The sequence below is a fragment of the Heptranchias perlo genome, chromosome 22 (assembly GCF_035084215.1).
Source record: "Heptranchias perlo isolate sHepPer1 chromosome 22, sHepPer1.hap1, whole genome shotgun sequence".
Classification (NCBI taxonomy): Eukaryota; Metazoa; Chordata; class Chondrichthyes; order Hexanchiformes; family Hexanchidae; genus Heptranchias; species Heptranchias perlo.
In genome coordinates this window covers 31,765,761-31,788,789 of record NC_090346.1, presented here as the reverse complement: position 1 = coordinate 31,788,789, position 23,029 = coordinate 31,765,761, and the positions used below count along the sequence as shown (strand labels likewise).

The window sequence follows — 23,029 nt, the reverse complement described above, 5'->3', positions numbered from 1 at the left end:
CAAATCATAGCAAGTAGCACCACCATCTCTTCCCTTCCCTGTGCTATGGCAGTAGCTTTCTTTCACCAGTATTCTGAGATACCTGAACGTAGCGCAGTGACCTCTACTGGTTAGTGAGGCAATATTTTATTGTCAGCTGTGGTACTGCTTCCAGCTACCATTGACAGGAAAATCAAGCTTCATGTCTCTAATGTACACAGTCCTTTGTGCTAACAAGGCATAATAAAGGTAAAAAGTTCCCTTTTTAAGAATGATACATAGTATAATATACTATAATCACGATAAGGTTGTAACCTAATAGGGGAGTTCAGATGACATCGTAAACCACAATGTTTAAGAATGGGATTTGAGCATCAAGATTAAATTATAGCTTTGACATCATCCCTGCTCTGTACTTATTTAGAATGAATATGGCTTCTTTTCGTTATGTAACTTACTGTTTTCAGCCTCAGTACTGTATTTGGAAGTTGTGTGAGGTAGAACGCCACACACAGGTTTCACTTCGATAAGTGTCTTTGTTTTTTAGTGGGAGTTGTTACGCAGTGGCTTTCCTGCAGGTAGATAAAAAAAAAACAATTCTCTCTTGTAACTAATACTGATTAAGGGTTGATGGAAAGTGAGGTAACACTGTATTGTTGTTTGTGAGGCACTGTGTTTTAGTCTCTTGTGGTTAGCTTAACAGCTAAGAGCAGTGTAGCATGACATTCACAGAAGAGGTCTAAGGTGTGTAATTACTGTAGGCTTGAGAAAAATAGTCTTGGGGGAATCAAGGGATAAGATGTATTCACTATCCTGTATAGTGTAGATTTTACAAATATGTGCTCCAACATGCAAAACTCTGCAGAGGTAGCACAAATTCTTAAAACCTACCTTCATATGTTAATGTCACATGACTTTCAAAGAAGCTGGAGTATTTGTATAAGAGAGTATTATCAACAGTAACTAGATTCACAAGACCTCACTTCACACAGCTGAAGCATCTTCAGCGAGAATCAACAGCACTGGAATTTTTAAGAAAACATATTCTTGTTTTACAATTTAGTTAATAATTTATCTTAAGAAATGTGTTTAATGATTGTCAGCTTGAGGTTCTGACCCCTGCTACATTGGTGAGGTTTCTCATTTCTCTGCTGAGCTGGGACCTCGCCAATATCTAAGCAAAGAGCTGCAGATGGTCCTTTAAACTGATATTACAAAGCAAAATTCATAATCATCGTGTAGTCCAAAAATACACCATGTTGCAAATATTTTTTTGTTTTCTGCTGTGTTAGTGCACATGGGAGATCTTCTAGATTCCACACAGCTCCTCTGCAGTTTCCCAACCAGCAGAATCCGTTTGATTCACCAGATGTGCAGAGAAGGTGGGAGCAGCCAGAGATTATCCCAATGACATCAATTGAAAGAGAACATAGTCTATCAAGATCACCATTCACTAACATGAATCCATATGTAAATGAAACTGGATATGGTATGTTTTCCTTATTACTCAGTTACAGCTGTTCATGTGAAATATGAACTTGATTTGTGTTGTGCAAACATTTTGCATGTACAAGTTGTTTTTTTTTTATGAAACTCTTCTTACAATGATTTAGTGGGAGTTCCTGTAAGTGAATTATGGCCCCTATATTTGCAGAGCTGCTTATCCAAAGGAATAACAAATACTCCACTTACAGTAATCTTCACTATTTAACATAGTTTCCTGCCACAGTCCCAAACTCTTTGAAATGGCAGCTATGGCCAAGTAAGCTGAACAACTAATATCTTTAATTACAATTAGATAGCAATATCAAGCAAAACATTCAGCAAATACTAAAAGTTATGGTTCAATTACACTTTGTAGGCATGTTTTTACAGTGAATATGAAAGTTTCTGTTCAATAAAAATTATCTGTTTCTGAATGGCAAACTCAGCCATAAACGTTTTCAGCACAGAAGGAGGCCATTTGAGCCATCGGGGAGAATTTTAACCCCTCCCAGGACAGGTGGGGGTGGGGGATTAAATTCTTAAAAATCTAAAACCTAACCCCAACCCACCTTGAACGCTCCTAATTCTGGTTTGACCCGGGATAGTTGGGGGGGGGGGTGGACGCATAACCTGCTCTTGAGAGGTGGATCAGTAATTTAAATATGTTAATAAGGCTGCATGTCTCAGATTTTAGCAGCCTTTTAGAATTAATGGCTGCGGGCCGGGTTTCCTAGGGCTCAGGAAACCTGGCAGCTAAAGGGAGGCGAAAACTGCCAGATCCAACAGGTAAGTGCTTTTCCAGCACTGCTCGTGAGCCAGGAGGAGCAAGAGTGCTTACCCCACGGCCCTCCAAGCTAACCTGCCGTGATCTGCCATGAAATGTTTCCTCATATCGCCTCTGGCTCTTTTACCGATCACCATAAATCTGTGACCTCTGGTTACCGACCCTTCTGCCACTGGAAACAGTTTCTCCTTATTTACTCTATCAAAACCGTTCATGATTTTGAACACCTCTATTAAATCTCCCCTTAACTTTCACTGTTCTAAGGCGAACAACCCCAGCTTCTCCAATCTCTCCACATAAGTGAAGCCCCTCATCCCTGGAACCATTCTAGCAAATCTCCTCCGCACCCTCTCTAAGGCCTTGACATCCTTCCTAAAGTGTGGTGCCCAGAATTGAAAACAATATTCCAGCTGAGACCTAACCAGTGTTTTATAAAGGTTTAGCATAATTTCCTTGCTTTTGTACTCTATGCCTATATTAATAAAGCCCAGGATCCCATATGCTTTTTTAACAGCCTCCTCAACTTGTCCTGCCACCTTCAAAGGTTTGTGTATGTGCACCCCCAGGCCGCTCTGTTCCTGCACCCCCTTTAAAATTGTACCATTTAGTTTATATTGCCTCTCCTCATTCTTACTACCAAAGTGTATCACTTCACATTTCTCTGCATTAAATTTCATTTCTCTGCCCATTTCATCAGTCTGTCTATGTTCTCCTGAAGTCTGTTACTATCCTCCACATTGTTTACTACATTTCCTAGTTTTGTGTCATCTGCAAACTTTGAAATTATACCCTCTATACCCAAGTCCTGGTCATTAATATATATCAAGGTTCATACCTCCTTATATCAATCCTAAATTTACCTGTTACTAGTTTAAACCTGTGACCCCTTGCCCTACTCTTGCAAATTAATTTGAAGTAATGCATTCGTATACCTCAACAAATGGTTTATAAGAACTCCGGAAAGGAATTACCAGCTCCTTCGGTTTACTTAACTGAATGAAACAAATCCATCTGATCTTCAAGTAAATGAAACAAAAAATTCACACTTTTATAGTGGTGTCTGTTTGGTTTGGATTTCAGAACACCAGAGTCCGTGAGATGTCTCCCTGTGTTTATACCATCAAACACAGAACCTTTATTCTAGCAACAGAATGGTAGACGTTCTTGTGGATCTATGATTCTGCTACCAGGTTAAGGGAGCCATATTTAGCATCATAAACACTGAACGGCAGTGCATGGATGTCAGTCTCCAGGAATCTGAACTAAATGACCAGCAGTGTCATCAATGGAAAAGTTCCTGTACTCCACTTAACAACTCCCCAGACTATTCAATCACTGTAATCATTACAGCGTCTAATATGAAATACATTTACAATTGTTATGTTTGTTGTTTCTATTGGATAGTTAACTCTGGATTTGAGCCCATGTCAGATGATTCTTATAGCTCTGCTTCAGCTGCATATGATGGATATGGTCAGAGAGGTGCTTCATTCACTCATCGCATTCACAGGAATTCAGAAACATCAAACGAAGAGCCAGGTAAATAACATTGGTTTACATTACAATTTTGAACTCCAATGTGAATATCTGTGGTGAAATTAGCCATGTCATAAAAGGGTAGGCTGTTTTGGACATATATTCACTGATTAAACAACAATGATATTATCCCTAATAGTTTGTGTAGTAATACTGACTTTCACATTTCAGGATTTTTTAAAACATTTTTACACAGAAAGGATTTGAAAAGACTTATTGTTATTTCAGCAAAGTATATTCTGACAAATTTAGAATTAAGGCACCCAGACAAAAGGTGGATATGCTAAACAATAAGGAAATTTGATAGCTTGTATAGGTGATCAAAAACCACCTTCCACCCATTGTGTTGGGAAGTCCTTTGAATGCTATAAGATAGCTAGAACATCTTGTTTAGTCAAGTAATATGACCCACTGATGTGGGCTACCATGGCGTGTTCTTTATTTTGTATTATTATGCAAGGATAATTGAGTTTGGCCTAACGACTGTTCTGTAAGTTCATCTTATTGTGAAGTAAAGCTGCTTGATGGTTCGTACCTGGCCTTGTCTCATCTAGTGTTTGGTTGGTCCACCTTCAAAGAGATGGAAGAAATACAAATGCGAAAAGCACAAATATTCGATTGGGGTCACAAGGGGATAATATTGTTACACCCCCAGGTTACAACATCATACTATAGATATTGGGCAGTGTGCATGTAGTCCCATAAAAGTAAGATGCTCAGATTTGAAATCAATGGAATGAAAATCGGACAGGTTCTATAACAGGTGGGCAATCTGCTCTGGCAGATTATTGCCTATGTGATGAAGATGAAAATTTAACCCTACAAGTTTACATTAGATTACATTTGAATGTAGAACTCACTTTATAACTTTTAGAGAATGGTAGATGGGCTATCTTAACTAAGGTATTTTCACACATTGTAAAAATAATAATTTATAAAAATAAAAATTTATCAAGTAAACCAAATGTTGTACTTGACATTTAGGGGCTAATAATATATAATATTGGCAGGAAGAGCCAGTATGTAGACATCAGGTGGGGACAATTTTGGGATTGGCTGTAATGCCCTCTGAGTCACATCACCTATTGGGACTCATTGTCTGGGCTAACATATGAAGAATGGCCACTTTGGCAACGTGCCATAGAACTCCAGCAAGAAATCAATGCCTTCAGGAGAGGAGGAGGAGGAAAAGAGGAGACAAATTGATGGATTGAGGCCTTAGAGGGGAAAAAAAACTGTAGCAAGTAGATTTTTAGTTCTACAAGATGAAACATTGTATTGTGCCAAAGAAAACAAAAATTCTGCCTCAGTGATGCACCTTAATTTAACCTCGAGTCTCGTTAAATGAACTCTTACATTTACCATAAGAAATTGTGTGGTGGCTCCCTGATGCTTCAGCAAAACTATCCATAGAGTAGCTGATCTCTACAGACAAGGAAAGCTCTGACTTCTCTTACCGTTTGATAGTGGAAATCGTCACAGCCAGATCTAAACCCATCCTTATCTGACATTCACAAGTGTACATATGACAGTGGTGGTTGGGTAATAATCAGCAGCAGGACCCGAGATGATCTTTCCCTCCCTAGCTCAGGAGTGCTGAGACCAATAGCAACACCATTATTGCTGTGGGAAAGAAACAGAGTCTTTACTGTAGAATCTATTGCTGGCAAGATATTCATATGATTTTCCTCTATCCAGTATTTTATTTATTTTAATGAAATGTTAACCTATTTTCTCTTAAATGGTTTAATGCATCCATTAAAATAACGAACGGAGGAATGTCATGGAAATGAGTTGTGTTTGTGTCTGTTATCCTCAACAGAAATTTTTAGCTTTTTGTTCCAAGAGGGAGAAGAAGAAGGAGAGTCTTAGTTGCAATGTGGGTGGTGCATGACAGAGAGAAAAACAGAAACCCTTGCGCTGGGAATGCAGCTCAGGCCCTAACAACAGTGGTGTGCCAGCTTCAACATGCAGAAATTCTTAAAAAAAACAGATAGTAGATGACACTTTTGAGGAGGTGATGAAAGACCTAGTCATCTCCTGAGTAATTCACTGACACACTCTCTGCCTCACCCAAGAGCACTTAAGTCACACAAGGTACAGGCTTTGTGGACCTAACCCCACCAATCATCAGACCAGATCCTTCCTCAGAAGAATGCAACTTTACAAGAAGCCTCATGGAAAATTAACCACAATGTTACACTTGATACAATATCTATACAAACCCCAACTCCACCCCTTTTGCTCCCACAAACAAATTCCCAAGCCTCGACCCAAATCGACATCTCACACTAAACTATTGCCCATATCTAGACTTACTTCCCCCACATCTGTGTCATGCACAAGGCATTCTGAACCACATATCAGCCCCATCCTGACTTCCAGATATCCAAGAATCCTACACACTCTACCTGGAAACCCATCTCCTCCACACCCGGCCATGCCATGTCTACAACTGGTCTTAATCGCAGTCTTCTCTCCAGCATGTAAACTACACCGACAACCAATCTGCCCACACGCATACTCCACAGACTCCAATGCCACTACCCCATACATGGTACCTGCTCGGAACAAAACCTAGTCTCTCTCTTGGCCGGATATTAAGCCTGGCCTCATCTCCCAGCCACCCCACCAGCCACCTGACAGCTGTATATCCCACGTCTTAACAAGGCCCACCTTCAAGCTAAGTGTGAGCCCCAGCCCGCACTTTCCATCCAGACCTGCTTGTGCATAGCCCAGCCTCATCCTCTGCAAGCAATCATTTTCAGATCCGAAAATAATTGTTGTTGTAATTTTTAAGATGATGGGAGCAGTGCAGCTGAGCCCAGTAGGTGGTAGCAGTATTGCCCTGGGAGTAATCATAGAAGTAACTACGGGTAATGTAGAGATGTTGCAGCTTTAAGTATCAGCAAGAACTGCCACAGAAAGTCAAGGCAAGGGTTTCTTCACCCACTTAACAAAGTTCCTGATTTCAGCTGTGCTAATGTCAGGGAAGTGCTGGACTTCACTACAAGGAATAGAGAAAAACAGAAGGAGAAACCCTACCAAGCTGCTCTTGTGAATGTCCTGCATACCAGCCAAGGCTAACATTGGTGGTCAAGGTTGGAGGGGCACAAAGAAGGGAGAGGAAAAGGTGTATACCAAATAGTTGACCTTTCTAACATTATAACGTCATATATGAAAAGTTATACTACTGCTAGAAAGTCTACAAGATAAAATGCAAATGAAGTACAAGGGGACTTCCACAAACTCCCATGCCCAGGGCCAGATTGGTACTGCCTACTGGGCTCAGCTGCTATACCACTGATGCTATCTCCCTAATAATTACCACCAATTGTTAAATTCACAACTTTAGTCAACAGATGCTTTTGAGAAATTTAGAACATGTTTGTACCTAGTCCACCTGAACCAATGACAGTTGAAACTTTTTAGACCAATCTCTGTGCTAAAAAGATAGGCCTGGGTTGCTGCACCACAGAGAACAGGAGGGAGTAGGGCAGGACCGCTGATGAAACGGAAGAGATCAGGCAGTAGAAGTGAGGCCCCATGAGAAATTGTGCATGTGTTGGAAGCCTTGGCTACACAATGGCCGCTGGGAATTGTACTCTGTTACATTGGAGATAGGCTCCTGCACATTGATATTTTGTTTATACTGGGCCTTATATTGGGCCTATAATGTGGGGAGTCAGCTAGTCAGATGGGAATCAGAAATATGGGGGGAAAGGAGGTGTACCCAGGTTCCAAGGTGTTCAGAGGCCCAATGGGGAATGTCACACTGTTTGTTTGGGAGACAAATTGTTGGAGCCAGCTTTATGAGTACATTTTTAATAGTTTTGTGATTTTTTTTTAAAAGACATGTGACATGTGATAAAATTTATTTTTAAGGGTGTGTAGTGGGGATGGGGAGGAACTTTAATGGTGGCTGCATCTTGGAGAATTGTTTTTTGCTGGAATATGATTGGGGAAAAAATATTTTTGGTAGTATGTCAACTGAAGATTTTTTTCATGGAGATTGGATGGGGAAAAAGGTTTATGATTAGTGAATAATAATTGTAGAAAATAACAGCCAATTAGAAAGGAGAAAAGGATAGAAATTGACAAGGAAGTAGAAAAGACACTGAACCAATGGAGAAAAGGAAAATTAATAGATACACTCGACAGTTGGGACATAGATGACGGATTCAACAGACACACAAATCCTGATTGTAACCCTGCCCAACTGATGTCAGGTGGGTTGTTAAAATAGTGGTAGAGTATTTATCACTGCGACCTGCACACCACCATTTTATCCATGCACTTTTCAGATGCGGCTGAGGCGGCCACTAGAGGCAGGCAGTAGCCTCATGAATACATGTAAATCAGGGTCCTGTCACGCAATTAGGACCAACGTCATTTTAACTGCAAATCTCGGAAGTCCTGCCCAGTGCCAACCTGCCAGTAAAAGCTGGCAGAATTGGTCGCTCAGAAACACTGAAGCAATATTTAAAGGGGCACTCACCTGCAGCTATTTGGTTCCAGATTGCTTCCTTCATTCTTTTTTGCCTTACTTACTCCCAATAAGCTTTATCTCCTTATAATGGGTGCAACTATTCTAAGTTTCATTTGGCTGGAGCAACATTTAGAGGAAGAGGAGCAGCAGCAGGACCAGCAGCAGGTGGGCCTATTAGAAGACAGCAAGAGAGAGGGTTGCTCATAGGAGGCCATACCCTGCACACGGAATGTACAGGCTAAGAGTCACTTTCTTGGACCTATCTGAGGAGCAGGGCATCAGGAGGCTGTGTTCTCCAGGATGGCAGACCTTTGCTGCCAACAGGACCTGTTGCCGTCTGGACCAGGGGGCATGCTTTGCCGTTGGCTTTCAAAGTCACAACACCCCTTAACTTCTTTGCCACTGGCTCCTCCCAGTCTGCTACTGGGGACATCAGCCACATCTTCCAGTCTGCAGTACACAGCCACATTAAGTCACCGACGCCGTGTTTGCCAGGGCTGACCAGTACGTCACCTTCTCCAATGACCTCACCAGTCAACAAGAGAGAGCTTGGAGATTTGCAGCAGTGGCTGGCTTCCCTCACCTCCAGGATGTTATTGACTGCCGTATGTTGCCATCAGGGCACCAGAACACTAGACAACAGCATTCGGCAATAGAAAAGGCTGTCACTCCTTTAATGACCAGGAAGTGTCTGATTGTACAAAACAGGATCATGTAAGTTTGTGCAAGGTACCCAGGCAGCTTTCACGATGCATTTATTCTGCGATAGTCCTACCATTCCCCGCACCCCCCCCCCCCCCAATATTCAACCCTCCCAGGAACAAAGCTGGATGGCACCTTGGGGACAACGGATACTACCTACACACGTGGCTCATGACAACCCTCCCCAACTCCTGAGCAACATAGGCATAATCAGAGCCAGGGGACCAGCAAGACCACCATTGAACACACCATAGGGATGCACCACAAAGAGACTCCCACATTGTAGTGGTGAACTGCATCCTGCACAACCTCACCATACCGATAGGCCTGCATATGGTCGAAGCGCTGCAGCAGCAGTCCTCGTCGGACGAGGAAGACCAGAGGGATGGTGAGGGAACAAGCCTTGCAGCAGAGATACAAGGGATGAGTTAATTGCCTAACAATTCCATTAAGCTGTTCATTCCCTTGACCTCCAAATTTAAACAGAGCACCTCTGCATTTACAATCCTTGTTACATCCGAGGCCACTCCCTTAATCCTGCATTAAAGAACAGTCAAACAATTTGGACAGCTTCTTTGTCAATGGCATACTGACAATGCAGGCCCAGAAGCTGCTCTTAAACCACACTGCAGACCAAAGTGCCAAATGTAATAAAGGCAGACATAATATAATAATTGCCTTCCGTTCATTTCTCACCCAAGTGTCAACACGTGGTGCTTTTCTTCTAAGAAGTTTTCCGAACTCTACTACTACTACAAGGTGCTCCCCTAGTGGCCTCAGCAAAGCTGATGGCAGGCTGCTGTTCCTCCTTTGGGACCTTGAGATGCTCATGGGTGGTGACTTCTGGGTGCTCGAGCCTGTGGGGGCCTGGCTGCAGACTGCTGCACACTGGTTGAGGGGGTGGCAAAGAAGCATCCTGAGAGAGGGCAACATATACTGCTCCCATTGCCAGTCACGTGGGCTGGAGCTCATCACTTCCACCAATCTGCGGGAGAGCAGACTGCAGAAGATGAGTGACTCCTTGAACGCCCCTACCTATTCAGTCCACCAATCTGTCCAAGGTGGACACCTGCCAGAAGCAAAAGTATGCAAAAAGATGCATGAGTGACATGAGAACACCTTTCTCAACCTTTTGGAGATTCCACCAGGCAGATGCCTGCCCCAAAGTCAAACAAATTTGGACGTTAGAGGTTGTGCAGCTGCCTCTTCAGATCAGAGATCTGGCAAATGGGCAGCCGGTAACTTCACCTACCTTGGGTAAGAAAATTATTTGAATTCTTTAGTGCAGCAGGGCTGCCTTGCCTGGTGTAAACCACCTGGCTGCTGTTTAGCAAGCCAACTAGTCCCAAGAATTTGCTTTAAGGCCTGCAGCAGCACACAACTTGCGTCCCTCAATTTGGAGCAAGCGCCAGTTCCCAGCCAATAGTCCTGCCTAATATACTTAACAGGTATTTTAAATGAGCTGAACCCAGAAATATGGCCAGGTTCAGTTCGGTGTAAGCTGGCCGCTTGCAAACAGCGTAGCGCTCAACTTACGGTAGGGGGGAGAGGAAAATTGCTACCACAAACTTTTATACTGGAAAACAAAACTTGAATAAACCAATGTAAGGAATCTTACAACACCAGGTTATAGTCCAACAGTTTTATTTGAAAATCACAAGCTTTCGGAGATTATCTCCTTCGTCAGGTGAGTGAGTGAATGAGAGTGAATAAACCAGGAAGACAATGTGCAACAAATAAACTGTGTAGCCTTTTAATGGCTACAACTGTTTTCCAAGACCAATGCTTATATTACATGAACAAACAAAAATGACGGGCAGGAAAAAGACCAGCTAGTCCATCAAGCCTGCCGCACACTCATGATGCCTGGAACATGGTGACTAGACACTTCCAACTCACCTCCCCGCGGCCATGTAATCTTCGGGGAGAAGCAAAGTTAGGAGTTAGAAGGGACAGTAAGTAATGCAGATGGGAGCAGGAAGTTGCAAAGAGACACAGACAGATTAAGTGAGTGAGCAAAACTATGGCAAATGGATTTCAATGTGGGCAAGTGTGAGGTCATCCATTTTGGAGCATTTTCTAAATGGTGAGAAACTAGGGACTGTAGAGGAGTAGAGAGATTTGGGAGTCCAAATACACAAATCATTAAAAGCCGGTAGACAGGTGCAAAATGCAATCAAAAGCAGAGGAGATTTACTAGAATGGTACCAGGGATGTGGGGTTTCAGTTATCTGGAGAGACTAGAGAAGCTGAGATTATTCTCCTTAGAGCAGAGAAGGTTGGCGGGGGGGGGGGATTTAATAGAGGTACTCAAAATAATAAGGTGTTTTAATAGAGTAGATAGGGAGAATCTGTTTCCACTGGCAGGTCGGTCAGTAACCAGAGGACACAAATTTAAAATAAATGGCAAAAAAGCCAAAGGGGAGATGAGGAGAATTTTTTTTACTTAGCGAGTTATAATCTGGAATGCATTGCCTGAAAAGGTGGTGGAAGCAGATTCAGTAGTAACTTTCAAAAGTTTACTTAAAAAGGACAAATTTGCAGGGCTATGGAGAAAAAGTAGGGGACTAATTGGTAGCTCTTTCAGAGCCGGCACAAGCACGATGGAGCAAATGGTCTCCTTCTGTGCAATATGATTCTATAAAAAGGCTAATGGAATGTTGGCCTTTGTCTCAAGGAGGCTGGAGTACAAAGGGGTGGAAGTTATGCTTCAGTTGTGTAGAGCCTTGGTCAGACCCCATCTGGAGTACTGCGTTCTGTTTTGGGCACCGCACTTCAGGAAAGATATATTGGTCTTGGAGACAGCGCAGTGCAGATTCACCAGAATGAAACCGGGGCTTAGAGGATTAAATTATGAGGACAGGATGCATAAATTTGACTTGTATTCCCTTTAGAATAGGAGTTTGAAGGGTGATCTGATCGAGGTATTTAAAATGTTAAAAGTATTTGATAGGGTAGATACCGAGAAACTATTTCCACAGATGGGGCAATCAAGAACAAGGGGACATAATCTTAAAATTAGAGCTAGGCCATTCAAGAGCATAATCAGGAAGTACTTTTTCACACAAAGGGTGATAGAAATTTGGATCTCTCTTCCCCCAAAAGGACATGAATGCTAGGACAATAGGAGCTTTCAAGACTGAGATAGATAGATTTTTGTTAGGTAAGGATATCAAGAGGTAGGGAGCAAAGGCGGGAAAATGGAGTTGAGGTGCAGATCAGTCATGATCCAATTGAATAGCAGGCCTGAGGGGCTGAATGGCGTATTCCTGTTCCTAATGTTCCTATGTTCCTGAAAAACCAGGACTAATAAGGGTTTAAAAAAAAGTCTGGACAGTAGCTCCCTACCCCTCAGGCGATTGAAACGAGTCCAGGAGATCACATTGACCATGCACACGTTAACTGTTAGTCCACTTAACTTCTATACGAAGAGATCTCTGCCCCTGCCAAAACCTGGTCCAGCTCTCTCTTGAAATCTGGCAGAGAGGCAGTACACACCGCACAATCCAGCAATGCATTCCAGAGGCTCACTATTCTCTAGGAAAAGAAGAACTGCCTAACTTTAAATCTGTTTCAACTTTTGCTTAGTTTTGCATGTCTCCTGGTCCTCCGCAATCTGTCAAACTGAAATAATCTATCAATTGGCATGCGATCCAGCCCTTTCATTATTTGTCTATGCTGCTCTAAAGTAAATAGACCCGGCTCTTTAAGCCTATCTGAGTATCTAAGGTTCTTTAAGCCAGGAATTATTGTCATAGCTCTCCTCTGAAAACTTTTCCAAGGCCACTATAATCACCCACCAGATGAGGGGACCAAAACGGGACACAGTACTCCAGATGCAGTATAACCAATGACCTGTATAATAACAGAATGGCGTCCTTTGATTTGGTTTTATTAATACAACCCAATACCATGTTTGCTTTGGCTACAGCTCCTCTGCAATGGTCGTGAATTGTTCATTGATCTGTGCACAGATAACACCGAGATTCTTTTCTCTCTCAGCCGCTTTCAGTATTGTTTCCTATTCCGTGTTGGTTCTACCTACATGCATGACATGGCATTTATCTAGGATATCAGGATACTGCATTTATCAGGTGGAAACTCATTTGAAATGAATTAGAATGTACAGAGCAAGCATGTGTTCTGGAGCCATACGTTCTGGAATGCTTTCATAATTTGAAACATTATTACTTCATTAGGTTGGGTACTGTTTCAAACCTCAATAATGTTCAATCGCGCCATGATTCTAGAACTCCAGCATGCTGTGTAATGTGTACATTTAAAATTATTTATTAACTGATCCTTCACTAGACTGCCTTAGAATGCAAGAAGTCTTGAGGAAGTACTATGACAATAAAATAACTACACAAGTTATTTACATTATTTGTCTGTTTACTAAATTCTGATTTTTTTTAATGGTTCTTAAAAGCAAATCAGACAGATGAAACCTTCCTTAGAAACATCGGATATTTCTTTTCATTTTTATTGATCACAATAGGTCATTTTAACATAATTCAATCTTGCAAATTAGTACCGTAGAGATAGTATTTCAACAAAAGAAGAATTAAAATTAGAAAACTGTTTTAAAAAAAAGCTACGACGGATGAAGACATTTCAGTGGAGGTATCTGCTGGGAGACCAGTCAGAGTCGCATCTGTGTGGAAAGCTAAGGGATAAAACAGGCAGTGCAAGAAAAGGAGGTAGTGAGTAAAATGAGTGAAGACAAAGAAAATGGCCAAGGAACATCAATAGAAGTAGTAAAAACTGGTACAGATGAGTCAACAGAAGACGCAAATGATCAAAGAATACCAACGGAAGACGTAACCGAGCAAGACATTTCAACTGAAGAAAACTTAACGCTTTGTCACCGTTTACAACAACTCTGTCAACTTGCTGTCTCAGTGTTCCTGTTTTTCTTCCATTATTTTAAGGAATCAGATCTAGATTACAATTATACTGAAGCGCTTAGATTTCAACATGGTCCTAAGGAATCGCCCAAAACAGAGACTGTTTCAAAGCTGAAGGTCACCAGAACTTCTCCACAACGTGCATCTAAAGAATCAGAACAACAAGTAGTGATAAATATCGATGAAACTACTTTGTCAAATCTGAACAGGATTAATGATGCGCGTTGGAAAGGTAATGACAGCTTTTTAGGTGATGACATTTATTTTTCTAGCCATATGCCAGCATCATATATTTTTATTCATTTACAAGCTAGAATCTCCCCTGGCAAAAAAACATTGAGATGCTGGGGCCCCTTGTCAGGTGCAGAGGCCTATGGGCTTCTGACCTCCAGATGGGCTTAGCACATCCCAATGCAAGCAGAAAGCAGCTGCTGCACTAATAACATGTGTATCACAGTGCGCAGGCCTCATTGAGGCCCTATAAGTTATTTAAATTAGGGAGTCTTCCCACAATGCAGTTGGAGTGCCTCAGTGGTGTTCCAGTCACTGTGTGACATTTCCAATGGGCGCTGAAAAGGAGGCCCATCTAAAAAATGTACATATGCTCCAGGGTGTCCCTCTCCTTGTTAGAGGGCTACCCTTACTTAATGCACCACCTTTCCTCAGGCCTCCAATGATCAATTCTTTAATGTGAGCTTTGTACCCTACTACATTTTTTTAAATGATTGCTCTGTATAGACGGCCAGCAGGCCTTCCATAGATGTTGGCAATCAACATTCTGGCCCCTGAGCTTTGCAGCACTTCCAACGTATCCGATTAGTACAGACATTAATTATTTCACTTTTTCTTTCGCAAACTCCAATTCCTCTCATTATGTTTGTCTTTCCTTTTCAATCTTTTGTCTTCCCCCTTCTCTCTGTATGGCTTTCACATATTTCTGTCATTGTAGAGTCTATAGCTTCGATGTTAACCCCCCCCACCACCACCACCACCACCTCCACGACAGGCGGGAGAAGGTCGGGGAGGGGTGAGTTAAAACGCGACTCCAATCCGCCGCACGTATCGGGGCGTCCGAGTGTCCCGTTGTGGGGAGGTGGCGCGCTTAATTAACATATTTCAATCGGGCTCCCACCGTGCAATTGGGAGCCTGATTTGAATTTTACTGCTGCTGCACGGGTTTCCCAGGGGTCAGGAAACTCGCAGTGAAACCGAAGTGGGAGCTGCCGGCTGCCCAAGGTAAGTGCCTCTTTCAGTACTGCGTGTGTGCCAGGTGGAGCAGGAGCTCCCGCCAGGCCCCTCAAGGAAGCCTTCGGCCTCCCCCAGCCTCGATTGCCAACCTCCCCCCAAAACTCCTGATTGCCGGGCACCATCCCCAAGAATCCCCAGCTGCGGCTTCCTGCTGCTGGTGTTCTCTCCCTCTCAGCGGCCAGGTTGTCCATTTGGCCTGCTGCTGGATGTGAGACGGACTTACAAAGTATTAATGAGGCCCTGTCGTTAAGATCGGCAGGACCTCCGCGTTCCTGACCTTGCCGGGTTCTTCAGCCTTTTTCAGCCTCACCCAAAACCTCCCTGTAAATATCCCGGCTTATATCTTGGTGTCTCACCATTTTTTCTCACTCTTTCTCTATCATTTTTTCTGGACGCCTTGCCTTTCATCTGTTTCCCCCTCTCTTCTATTAGCCTCCCAATGTCTTTCTCTCTTAGGGTTGCGGGAGGTTTAAAAGGCATTCAGGGAAGAGACCGGGATTGAACCAGTGTGGGATATGGCAGGACTGAGGAGTGCTGGTGCTGGTTCTGGCAGTGCTCAGAAAGGGTGCAATTTGTCAGAATGTGGAAGGCCTAAGGTCTTTAGCTGTTTTGGGGTTGGGGGAAACTGGTGTCTGGCATGCCCTTTGGAGGGTTTGCGAGCTGGCACCAGCTGGCAGCACTCTGCATGGGTTAGAGGGTGGCAGAACACAGGGGATTGGATCTGGCAGCAGTCCACATATGGCCAGCTTGAAAGGGAACAGAGTTACTTTAGTATCTGGCCTATGAATGTTGTAAAGCGGATTTGTGTGCATGCTTTCTGCTGAATGCCTTTGCCAGTGTTGTAGTGTCAGGCAGCTTGCATAATGAATTCCTGGAATTGTAATTTGGAGCCTAAGGTGAGCATTTTCAAAATATATAGTGGATGTCCAGCTGAAAGATCGAAGCTATGGGAACAAAGCAAAAAGGCAAGTCTGAGGCGTAGGGTTGCCAACCCTCCAGGATTGTCCTGGAATCTCCAGGAATTAAGATTAATCTCCTGGACACTGCTGCGAGCAACCGGTGAGTCTGAAAAAAAATGTCCAAACTTACTCATAAATGTACCTTTATCTCCTAATGCCTCCCATACAGGCCTCCCTCTCTTGCCTCAGAGAGGTTGCCAACTCTGGTTGAATGTATTCCTGGGGGTTTCATCACATGACCTTCCGCCTCCAACTGCCTCACCTAGTCAAACTGCCTTTCTTCCCATCTCCAATATTTCTATAACTAATAAATGAAAGTGTCTGAAGAAATTAGAGCATTAAAAAAATTGTGTCATTTTTTAATTTCTTCAGACACTTTCATTTATTAGTTATAGAAATATTGGAGATGGGAAGAAAGGCAATTCGACTAGGTGAGGCAGTTGGAGGCGGAAGGTCATGTGATGAAACCCCCAGGAATACATTCAACCAGAGTTGGCAACCTCTCTGAGGCAAGAGAGGGAGGCCTGTATGGGAGGCATTAGGAGATAAAGGTACATTTATGAGTAAGTTTGGACATTTTTTTCAGACTCATTGGACTCAATATTAACCCCCCGACGATGGGTGGGGGGGTGCAGTTAAACGGTCAAATACGTGAAATGCGACCTTAACCCGTCCCGAACTCGCCCACCGCCTTTTTTTACAGCAGAGGATGCAGGAGTGTCCAAGTATCCCACGTTGGAGAGCCAGGACGGTCGTTAACATATTTAAATCAGGCTCCTGTAATATAATTGGGGGCCCTATTTGGAATTAACGGCCTCTGCACAGGTTTCCCGGGGGTCAGGAAACTCAGCAGTGGCGATATTGAGTGGCACTTCACTCAGTGGTTAGAGGTCAGGAGGCCCAATCTCAAGAAGGATTCAGCACTCACAGCTGCCCTGTTGGACACGGTTTGGTGAGAGTGATGTGAGAGATTTATTGTGAAGTTTGGAGGTGTTCACACAGAGAACGTCACTATGGCTGATTTTGATTGGACTTTGGACGAGGAAGAGATTTTTTTTATTTGTTCATGCAAGGCCAGCATTTATTGCCTATCCCTAATTGCCCTTGAGAAGGTGGTGGTGAGCCACCTTCTTGACAACTGAGTGGCTTGCTAGGGGGCTACATTTCAGAGAGCGATTAAGAATCAACCACATTTATGTGTGTCTGGAGTCATATATAGGCCAGACCGGGTAACGACGGCAGGTTTCCTTCCCTAAAGGACATTAGTGAACCAGATGGGTTTTTATGACAATCCGGTAGTTTCATGGCCACTGTTACTGATACTAGGTTTTTTTTATTCCATATTTATTTTTAATTAAATTAATTGAATTTAAATTCCCCAGCTGTCATGGTGGGATTTGAACTTATGACTCCCTGATTATTAGTTTAGGCCTCTGGATTATTAGTCCAGTAACATAACCACTATACTACCGTAGCCTTTTTAAATGAGCTTCAGAAGCAGCAAGGGTGCGCTGTGGAGGGAGCTGCAGGTGGCCAGCAGAGGAGGGAGCAACAGAGGAGTTGAGTTTGTAGGAAGCACTAAGAGGGTCCGCAGACAAGTTCAGCTTCCTTGACCCGTCAGAGAAGCAGTGTTTCCGAAGTCTGAGATTATCACGTCAGTTGGTCGCAGGCATCTGTAGCCTCCTAGAAGTAGACCAGCTGCCTGCTGGACCAGGTAGCCATGCATTACCAGTGGCAGTGAAAGTCACCCTCAGTTCTTTCCAGGCAGCTACTGGAGACGTAGCGAGGGTCTCTCAGTCGGCTGCACGTAAATGCATAAGGCAGGTAACGGATGGATTGTTTGCTGGGGGTGGGAGGTATATAAACCTCCCCGTGATTACAATAGCCAGAATGAGCGGGCACTCGGATTCGCGTTTCTGGCTGGCTTCACATAGGTACAGGGTGTCATCAATTGCACACACGTGACAATCTGAGCACCACCAGATCAACCAGGAGCATTTGTCAATAGCAAGAGATTTAATTTCATCAATGTTTAGCTAGTGTGCAACAAGGAAAGGCTCATGGAGGACTGCGCCAGATTTCCTGGATGCTGCCATGATGCTTTCATCCTGCGGCAGTTCAACATCCCCAACACGTTCAGACCTGGAACCAGTCTTAAAGGGTGGCTGTTAGGCAACAAAGGATGCCCCCTTCAAACCTGGTTGATGACACCTCTGAGACCCCCGCCGATGAACACCAGGAGCACTAAAACGCGAGCCATATGACAACCAGAGGTGTCATCAAGCAAGCCATCAGCATGCTCAAGTTGTGCTTTAGGTGCCTAGACAGGTCTAGAGGCGCCCTTCAGTACTGACCAGCGAGGGTCTCCAGGATAATGGTGGTGTGCTGTGTTCTGCACAACATAGCGCAGCAGTGAGGACTAGAGGTGCAGGAGGAACAAGCTCCTCATCTGATAAGGAGGAAGTTGGGGCATCAAACACCAGACCAACGATCGCATTGCTGCTCGAGATGGCAGAGACGCCCTAACAGCTCAAAGGTACAATTAGTCACTCACACTGGACCAAAGTAACTATAACATACCAAGCAACGCACCGCCCCCTCCCTTACTTACTTACACAAGCAGACCTGTAACCATCCATCCACTCCTTGCACATGCACCAATTGGTCTCAGTTAATTCACGTCTTCACATTCAGCACCAAACAAATGAAAAGCAGAAATGACACTCGCCATTCACGAATGGTTTATATGGGAAAGCAGTAAATTTAATGTGACTTAAGAAATTAAATATATGAACAAATTTTCAAAAACATCCACGTGCGTATACTCGGTGAACTACAAAGCTTTTCTATTCCTTTCCCTACTGCTCCTACACGGTGCAACCCCCGTGGCTTCAGCAGTGGTAGTAACATGCTGCTCTGATCCCTGCTCTGACTTTTGAGGTGCTCGCAGCTGACCACCTCTGGGTGTTGGAGACCTTGAGGATCCCGCCAATGACTGCTCCATCTGCACCTGTGCAGGGGCAGACAGGGGCCAGTGGGAGAGGAGGCAGCATGTCGGGTACTGGTTGAGGGGATGATTGCGGGGGTGGCAACGGATGAGACATGCAAACGTTTCAAGAGGTGTTCCCACTTCCATGTCCCCTTTCACCATCATCCCTCTCCTGGGCCAACGGCACATCACTCATACCTTTCTGTGGGAAAGCAGCTTGGAGGAGATCAGTGACGCCTTGGAAGTCCATGTATAATCTGTCTGTCAGCTTATGTAAGGCGGTAGACGTGTTATCGTTCAGAGTGTGAGGCCGCCGTCTGTGCCTGCAAGGACTCATTAGTGCACTGAGATTCAAGTTCCATAGAGGAGGCCAATCTCTCAATGGAAGATTGTACCTTTGCAAAGGCCTGCGACATCACTGCACAAATGTTTGAGCTAGTCTCCTCCATCCTCTGGGACATTGTGGAAAGTACTGGCAGGACTGCCAGCACCTCGCACAGCTTCTGCTGACCTTCTTTCATTCTCCTTTTCATTGATTGCCCCCCAGGTTCCATATCTCTGTCCAGCCTAGCAGAGCTTGGAGAGGAGTTCATCCTCCAACATGGACTCGCCACATCTGTCCTTAACACCACTCTCTGCTCATGCTCAATTGTGAAGTGTGATTCACCTGGTGACATCCCGCCTAACTCTCTAAGAGGACCCACCAGAGTGTTTGTATCTGCGCTGGTGCCTGGCACGCATGTGACCTATGACGGTGCTCCCTCAGCAGGAATGAGCTCCTCTGAGCAATCCTCGTCATCAGCGGGCAGGGGCTGCTGTTCTTCGCGTGATGACCCTGGAAGAGAGAAGAGACGGATATGATTTAGTCGTGAGGCTGTACAAATGTTGAAATGCACATAATTAAGGCGATCATATTTGATTAAGTGCTGAAGTCAATTCAAGATGGCTTTGTCTTGTAGGGCATGTGGGTCTGAGAGATTAATTCTGTGACCCTGCAGCAACGCACTACCAATCTCACCATGTTGAGGGAGGCAGAGATGCCGCTCATCTCCAGTGCCACCTCTTCCGCTGTGGTGAGCTCCACAATCTGTATTTCCCTTGTAATTTGTGCTCTTTTCTCCTGCAAGGTGGCATGAGTGGCTGTAAGGCACGTGTGCATCTGATGGATGCAGTGCATTCGGGGAGGGTGACAATCAGACAGATGCATCACGAGTGGCACTGACATGCGTTTGAGGAACGTGTTGACTGTGCCATTTGAGGAGGTGTGCTGAGAATCGGGGGAGCTGACTGAGGTGGTGATTACATAAGGATTGGAGTGAGTGGGAGTGGTGAATGGAGGAAGGGTGAGGTGAGGATGGGCATTGAAATGGAACGATGGGTGCTACTGAAAGTTAAGTGAGTGTGAGGAGCGATGTGAATGGAGTACACTTGACAAGGGTGGGGGGTGCACTATAGGATTAGGTGAATCTGCAACTTGGCTCATTTTCTTGACATATTTAGGTCATTAAAACGCTTCCTGCACTATATCCATGTCCTCATTATGATGCTCCTGCTGCTTGCTTCTTCCGCCACTCCCAACCACACCGTCTTTGTAGTAGCTGCAGGCTTCTTTTTCCCATTGCTGGGAAATAGGATCTCCTTTCTCACCCAGTACATCAGGGACGCCTCATTGAACCTAAGGTCTTTGGCCTCCTTCCTTCCATAATTCTGCTTCTACTCTTTTCAACACAATGTACAAAACTCCAAACCTCCCCCATTGCATCTGTGAACTGGGCCTTTAAATAGTTGAGGTGAAATCACGTCATGCGGGTCCGCATCATGCCTGCTCACGCGCAGTGGAGACATGAAACCCGGAAGTAAAATGATAACGAGGAATCGCTGTTGAAATCGGACATTCCCGGCAATCGCTGCCCCCCACCCCCCACCCCCCACCCCACCCTCCATCCTGCTCTGTTCCCATCTCTGTGTTAATATCGGGGCCATTGAATTTTTAGTGTGTTTATTATTTTCTATAAATGTTATTTTAGGGATCTAGAAGTGGGTAGAGATTCAACATGCCCACTCAAAGTAATTTGAAAATTATTTTTCTGGGACGTGATTGCTTCCTCATTTTGAGAGTAGCAATTTTTTTGAGAAATTATAAAAATTAACTTAGCAGCCTGGGCTTTCCGTTGTTCTTGCACTGGGGAAGAAGTGGAAGTAGAGCAGGAAAAAAAAAGATTTGCATTTATATAGCATCTTTCAAGACCTCAGGTATCCCAAAGCACTTTACAGCCATTGAAGTACTTTGGAAGTGTAGTCACTGTTGTAATGTAGGAAACACAGCAGCCAATTTGCGCACAGCAAGCTCCCACAAACTGCAATGAAATAAATGACCAGATCATCTGTTTTAGGTGTTAGTTGAGGGATAGATATTGGCCAGAACAGCGAGAGAACTCTCCTGCTCTTCGAAATAGTGCCATGGGATTTTTAATGTCCAACTCAGAGGGCAGACGGGGCCTTGGTTTAACATCTCATCTAAAAGACAGCATCTCCAACAGTGCAGCAGTCCCTCATTACTACACTAGGGGTGTCAGCCTGCATTATGTGCTCAAATCTCTGGAGTTGACTTGAACCCACAATCTTCTGACTTAGAGGCGAGAGTGCTACCAAATGAGCCATGACTGACACAGGAAGGTATGGAAATCAGTGCAGAATCGCACAGCACCAGAGAAGTGCCCCAAAATGTACCACCATTGGTTTCTGGTCTCTGGTCTGCCAGTCTGGAGAAGCATCTACCTATTGAAGGATGTGGGGATGTGAATGAGGCCTCTGCATCCAAATGACATCACTCACCAGGACTTCCATGCTCTCACCTGGTCAAATCCAGTGCTTACCTGTATAAAATGGACATCCTTCATTGCCCATTTGCAGTGAATGGCAGAGGTCACTATGCAACCGTAACTATGTGATTTTTGTGATTACATCTATTTTGGTTTGTGAATAATTATTTTCTGTTATTTTTGAGTACGGTTCTTTGGTCTGGAGGATGTAGTTTATATTGGCCCAGACTTTGCTGTAACAGGGCAACGAACGGCATCCGCCATTATTTAGACATGCCCTTGTCCATTTAACCTCCTTGATATTTTGCGCCGCAAGTTGCTGGAAGTGCGTGATTGAAACGGTACGGCACCCCCTACAGGGCATCTGACATCTGAGTGAACAGGGCAAGCAACTGTGTATCTCCTTAACTAATCAAATTGAAGGATTCTGAAATGAACAGCGCAAGGACTGAAAAGGAAGTGTAAATTAGAGTGGGTGAATTCAATGTCAAATCAGATACAGAAAGAGAAATAAAGAGAGGGAGAGAAAGATTGGATTAAGAGAGGGATAGAAAAAACAGACAGAAAGGAAAAGTAAATTTTTTAAAATGTCCAACAACAATTGAAACCTGAAGGAATGAGACTCCACACTTTTAATAGTTAATTTTCAGTGCCAGAGGGGTTGACTGGCAGTAATTAGCACTTATCACGTGGTTAAAAGGGTACTTAGACTTGAAATGACTTGACTTAATTTTCTGTGGCGAGTTGAGTTCATATCTACTGCGCAAATACGGCAACGTCACGCCGTTCAATGCATTTCAATGATGAGGCAGACAGCGAGATGCCGTTTTCACGAAGCTCACGTCAGTGCGGTGCAACTCAGGCAGCAACTTTTGGATTTCCGCGTTTAACCATGCATCTGCCCCTCGCCTGAATTTGCTTCACAATTTGTGCATAAATAACGGTGAGTGCCATTAGCCTCACCGTTATTTTGACTGCAGATTCTGGGCCAATATTGACTTTAAAGGAAGAGTCCTCATTTCTCCTGGCTCCCCCCGTCCCCGACTCCCGATTTTCCATTCCCCATTCCCCCACCAAAAACTGCCCGACATTTAAATTTTGGAATTTAAAATTTCCTTTATTGTGGACT

At 44.0% G+C, this 23,029-nt stretch overlaps 1 protein-coding gene across 2 annotated transcripts in view; it reads left to right on the top strand.

The window, feature by feature from the left end:
- Positions 1 to 23,029, top strand: part of tmc5 (transmembrane channel like 5) — a 209,215-nt gene that overhangs the window by 65,436 nt on the left and 120,750 nt on the right. For both annotated transcript variants that reach the window (XM_068003205.1, XM_068003206.1), the window contains exons 3-4: positions 1,272 to 1,468; positions 3,653 to 3,787. In XM_068003205.1, coding sequence (XP_067859306.1) covers positions 1,272 to 1,468; positions 3,653 to 3,787 — 332 coding nt within the window. The remainder of the gene's footprint in view (positions 1 to 1,271; positions 1,469 to 3,652; positions 3,788 to 23,029) is intronic.